Here is a 5,237-nt window from a genome sequence, read left to right on the forward strand (position 1 = left end):
TATGGCAGTTAGTTGTTGGTCATAAATATCTTTGCATTTTCTAGTTTGAGTTCAAGTAGTGGGGTTTGGATGAGTGATTGGGTGCGGTGCAGTGTAGTGCAATGCGTTTAGTTTACTTTTTATCTCACACTACAGTATCATTACAATATATAATCTCACCGTCACTGCTATTTTTACACTAACCGCAAGAAAATGTACCATCTATACAAACTAAGCCTTAGACTTATAAACTTTTAAAACTCGCATCTAATTCATTTAATTTTAAAAAAATTAATAGATTATATTTGAATTACAACATTTGTAATGTATTCTCTTAATCCGGAAGCGATGAACTCTTTTGTTTATATATAGAAAAAAGAACACAATAATTTGGGTTATGGATTTTTTTTAACTTTAACATTTACCATTCATTTTAATCCTGGAATTAATTTAGCATGAATCTAATTAAGAGAGCTCACAAAATATGTGAAGATGTGTGCAAAAGCTATTAAGAGTAATTTATCCAAATCTGCCATCCATCATCATCTCATCATTACCTCCATATATACAACCAGAATCCTACACTTACAGCTAAGAAAGGAATATATATATATTTAAAACAGCATTTGTGTTTCAAAAAAATCTAATCCATATACTGCAAAATCCTTGTGCATCTTCTTCAGAGCAAACGGCAACAACTCCAACAAATGTCCATGAAAAAAGAAGGTGAAATTCTATACAAAAAGGGATTATGGACAATGGAGGAAGACAAGTTACTCATTGATTATGTCAAGGTCCATGGAAAAGGACAATGGAACAAAATAGCCAACAGAACAGGTTCTTAACAACACAGTCACACTTCATTTCTTCTGTCTTTTCTTCTTTAAGATGTTATGTTTTTTGTTCCTTGTACAGGTTTGAAGAGAAGTGGGAAAAGTTGTCGGCTAAGGTGGATGAATTACCTGGGTCCTAACGTTAAAAAGGGTGATTTTTCTGAAGAAGAAGAAGACCTCATCATTAGACTTCATAAGCTTCTTGGAAACAGGTGGTCTTTGATTGCGAAACGAGTTCCAGGTCGAACTGACAATCAAGTCAAGAATTACTGGAATAGTCATTTGAGGAAGAAACTAGGGATCATTGATCAAAACGAGACGAGGATTGACTTTTGTCAAAGTTCAAAGCAAGTCAAAGTGTGTCATGTTGATGAGGCAGCCACGGATCCAAGTCCTGGACATGGAACCACCACTGAAACCACGGGTATAACAGTGGATCAAAGTAACCAGCAGGAAGCCATTGATCATCGGGTCTTAAACAATACTACTCAAGAATCAATGACCAGTGAGAGTTATATCAACACTTTCTGGATTCCTGACCATGATTATGAGCTAAGTACACTTGCCATGATTGACCACTTCCATGAATATTCTTCTTTTCATCTTAGCTAGAGACTATGTTATTAGATTCCGGTTTTATTTTTAGATATAAGTATGCATCTAACATGGCAATGTTAAATTTTTCAAAAGATTTTTCATGTATTTGAGCAGTTCATGTGTTTGAAGATTAAGATATATCTGAAACAAATATCACAATCAAAACAACCATTATCGAATTTAATGAACTGTAAAACCATTTTTATTTCATGTGTTTGAAGATTAAGATATTAAACTGTTTGAGTGCCAATAAAAAGCTATCATGGTGGAAAGGCTAATAAATTTTTACTCGATATATATTTTTCAGTTTGTGTAAGGTCAGGTTCAATTACTATAATTTTATGTAGATATGCAGTTCACGTTTATAGAAACGAGTATTGAATGAAAATTTATTTGTTCAGGTTTGGTGGTTTCGGCATAATATATACAGATCTCAAACAATAATATTTTAATATATACATCAATGGTATAAATTGATGAAATACAGGTCCACATGACTGTGATTAATGGCAATTAAAAATGCTTCAAGTTCTGGAATGAACAAACTGCTGAGAAACCAAGCCTTTATTGAATGATGTTTAATAATGGAAGAGTGAGATGTTTGAAAATATCAATCTCACATAGGGTAAAAAGCATATTTGTGGGACATTTAAAAGTTCAAAAAGCAAATTTATTATCCAACCCTGTAATATTATACATAATAAGTCTAACAGCCCCTCGAGATTAAAGGGAGAAAGAGGAGAGGAATTATGGCTAACCAATCCCAAGTCCCATCACAAATTTTCTCATAAGATGATACGCACTCGCTAACAGTCGAGAACGTTTACGATGGTAGATAAAATAAGAGGACTGAACGGCGGTCCTTGGGCAGCCATTAATATAGTCATTAGAAGCATATGTTTCTCTTATTCATAAGTCCAAAAGGAGACAAGCATGCGTAGTACAATACTGTAGGAAAAAGAAGTAATTAAGGAACAAAGATGGTGTCACTGCAGATGATAATTTCAGACGGAGAGGGGCGAAGAAAGCTGGAAATTGAGACTCCAAAGCTCGAAACTTCCTTTAACGAAATCGTAGTAACCACCCTTGAGTGCTAGAGTTTTCCTCACCAATCCATCTCTCACAAATGGATAACTTAGCAAGTTTCCAAGGGATACATTCACTGCTTCCTGAAATTATATATAATACACCCATCGTCGGTTAGAAACTTCTGAACCAGGACTTAACCCAGTTGGTTCGTACAATCTATTCTAGTATGTTCAATCAAGGTGATATTCCCATAATCATGACTCCATGTGTGCTAGACATGGATATATGTAACTCGTTTTCTATCCCGAGAAGCTGAGATTTAAGGTATACCTTCTCACAATGTGTACATTGAACTCCCAAGGGCTCGCCCCCGTGTTCTGCTTGAACCTTGGTCTTAGCAGGCATTCCAATCTTAACCCAATCTTCTATGAAATCACTGCAATTCTCGATCAGATTATAGTTAGTAAATGAATCAGTTATTTAATTAGTTAGTAAATGTAGAAAGCTTTTTTCTTTTTGTAGAGCAATGAGGCCCATACGTAGAGGTGGTTCCATCATATAGGAAAGACATGAGTCCTTTGATTCCACCACAGGCACTGTGCCCAATCACCACAATTTCTTGAACCTTGAGATGCAAAACTGCATATTCAACTGCAGATCCAGTTCCAGCGTATTTAGTCTGTCATAACATACACAAATGAGTCATCAACCTGACAGAATTTTAAAATGAACCCGGACCCAACAGTTCGATGCAATTCTTCTGTAAGTTACCTGATCGTAAGGTGGAACAATATTAGCAACATTACGAACCACGAAAGCTTCCCCTGGTTGCATGTCCAGAACATGAGATGGGCACACCCTGGAGTCGGAGCAGGCAACAATCATATACTGCAACAATTTTATACCCCACATTTAGCTCTGCTAATTATTGCAGCAATACATGTTAGTGAATGTGTATATATATGTACCTTGGGGCTTTGACCCTTGGCAAGCTCAGCATACAAAGCAGGATTCTTCCTGCAAGAAGACAAAAAGCAAGCAGTTAGTGAAAAACCATTGAAGAATATGAAGAAAATTAAAGAAAAAAAAATGAAAAGAGTGATGACTAACTCATATTTTTGTGACTTGAAGTAAACGAATCCTTGTTTCAACCTCTCCACAGAATCATCAGATGTGGTCTTTAACTCAGCTGTCACTTGATCTACCTTTGCAGCTGCAACAGCTTTCAATTCTCCTTTCTCACTACATTAATCAATTTATTCACAGTTAATGCTGACAAACTTTTAAACTCCAATGAATTTAAGTAAAAAGTCTACTCTTCTCATGTTGTGAGAGCACCAACAGTTAATAAAAGTTAAGATAGTTTATAATTTTATATGTATTACCTAAGCAGTTTCTTGAGAGCTTCAATGGCTTCCTCGTATGACTTGTCTCCCATGTCTTCTCTCTGAAAAATTTCAAGCACCAGTAAAATTCAGTGACTTTCTTATATGTTCTTACTATTACATGTACATGTATATATATATTATTAGTTCGTTGGAGGGCATACAAAAATGAGAAATGTCTGACAAGAAAGAAACAAACTAGTTCAATGAATCTTTCCCTGTTTTGAATATATGTTAAGTCCTAATTTAGCTCTCAGAATCAGCTATTTTATATTTGATGTTATTTAGCCAGAAATAGAGAGAATTAACTGGATTGACTGATTTGGGTTAATCAGAGCCACACACGTGTTACTAGACCAGGTAAGGGCATTAGCACCATTGATGGAAGGCCAACTCAGGAAACAAAACGTGATTTGGGAAGATTTTCTTTGTAATTTAGATGTTATTTATTTAGCCAACCAAAGAAATAAATTTGATTGGTGGGCTTAGGGTAACCGCAGCCTCACACGTATCATTAGCAAGGCTGTAAGCTGCTCATGTGGCGATTGCCACCATTGATGAAATGCCACGTGGTTGACAAATCATGAGATGAAACGTGGTTTGCATATAATTACTTTTGAGGTGGCAATTTACGTCTTTAGCCACTCCTAGAGTTTCACGTGCTAAACTCTCACGCATTGCCACATTAATATTTAATATTTTCATGACAATCGCAATATTTATATTATTTGATACTCAAAATGTCACTTTATTAAAAGTTTTTAGAAATAAATATAAAAAAATGTTTTAATAATAATGCGTCATATATTATATATTTATATCAATTTGATCTTTATTCTTTTTTTTGTTTAATTTGACCCTTAACTTTGTAAAAAAATTTAAATTAATTTTTTAAGCGAAAATGATGACTAAAACATTAATTTTTAACGTTGTTGACGTGATAACTTGCATGACAATCCATATGCATATCATATTGCGGAAGCGACGATAATATTAATAACAATATTATCAGAAATATTTAGATAATTATTATGCCAACAATTATACTAAGAAAATTCTCAGTTAAATTGGAGGGGTCACAAATGGTCCCGCTTAAAACCCAACAACTAGACAGAACTCACTTAGATATTTATAGCAATAATAACTAAATAAATATAACCAACATAAAGCTATTAAATATAAGCAAACAAATAAGAAATAAAACACCAGAACTTAACGAGGTTCGGCCAATTTTGCTTACGTCCTCGGACACTACCAAATTAATATTTCCTCTAGAAATATTACAATAGAGAAGATCAACACCAAGTTACAATTAACTACTTGGATTTTTGGGGTGATGAAACCTAAGGGGGAAGGGTTCTATATATAACAAACCAAAACCCCCTCCCTTTCTATCTTTACCTAATGTGGGATA

At 34.5% G+C, this 5,237-nt stretch overlaps 2 protein-coding genes across 2 annotated transcripts; one reads left to right on the forward strand and one right to left on the reverse strand.

Moving 5' to 3' along the window:
- The first annotated feature begins 557 nt into the window (after positions 1–557).
- On the forward strand, positions 558–1,617 carry LOC107926032 (transcription factor WER). Its single transcript, XM_016856798.2, has 2 exons — positions 558–816; positions 895–1,617. The coding sequence occupies exons 1-2, from the start codon at positions 687–689 to the stop codon at positions 1,422–1,424; spliced, it is 660 nt and encodes a 219-aa protein (XP_016712287.2). The 5' UTR covers positions 558–686; the 3' UTR covers positions 1,425–1,617.
- Positions 1,618–2,289: 672 nt separating this feature from the next.
- On the reverse strand, positions 2,290–4,094 carry LOC107925995 (carbonic anhydrase, chloroplastic). Its single transcript, XM_016856763.2, has 8 exons — positions 3,988–4,094; positions 3,824–3,885; positions 3,549–3,680; positions 3,407–3,455; positions 3,210–3,326; positions 2,978–3,117; positions 2,769–2,874; positions 2,290–2,578 (listed from the first exon to the last, which is right to left on the reverse strand). The coding sequence occupies exons 2-8, from the start codon at positions 3,874–3,876 to the stop codon at positions 2,414–2,416; spliced, it is 762 nt and encodes a 253-aa protein (XP_016712252.1). The 5' UTR covers positions 3,877–3,885; positions 3,988–4,094; the 3' UTR covers positions 2,290–2,413.
- Between the last annotated feature and the right edge of the window lie 1,143 nt (positions 4,095–5,237).

Source organism: Gossypium hirsutum, chromosome D04 (genome assembly GCF_007990345.1).
Source record: "Gossypium hirsutum isolate 1008001.06 chromosome D04, Gossypium_hirsutum_v2.1, whole genome shotgun sequence".
Lineage (NCBI taxonomy): Eukaryota > Viridiplantae > Streptophyta > Magnoliopsida > Malvales > Malvaceae > Gossypium > Gossypium hirsutum.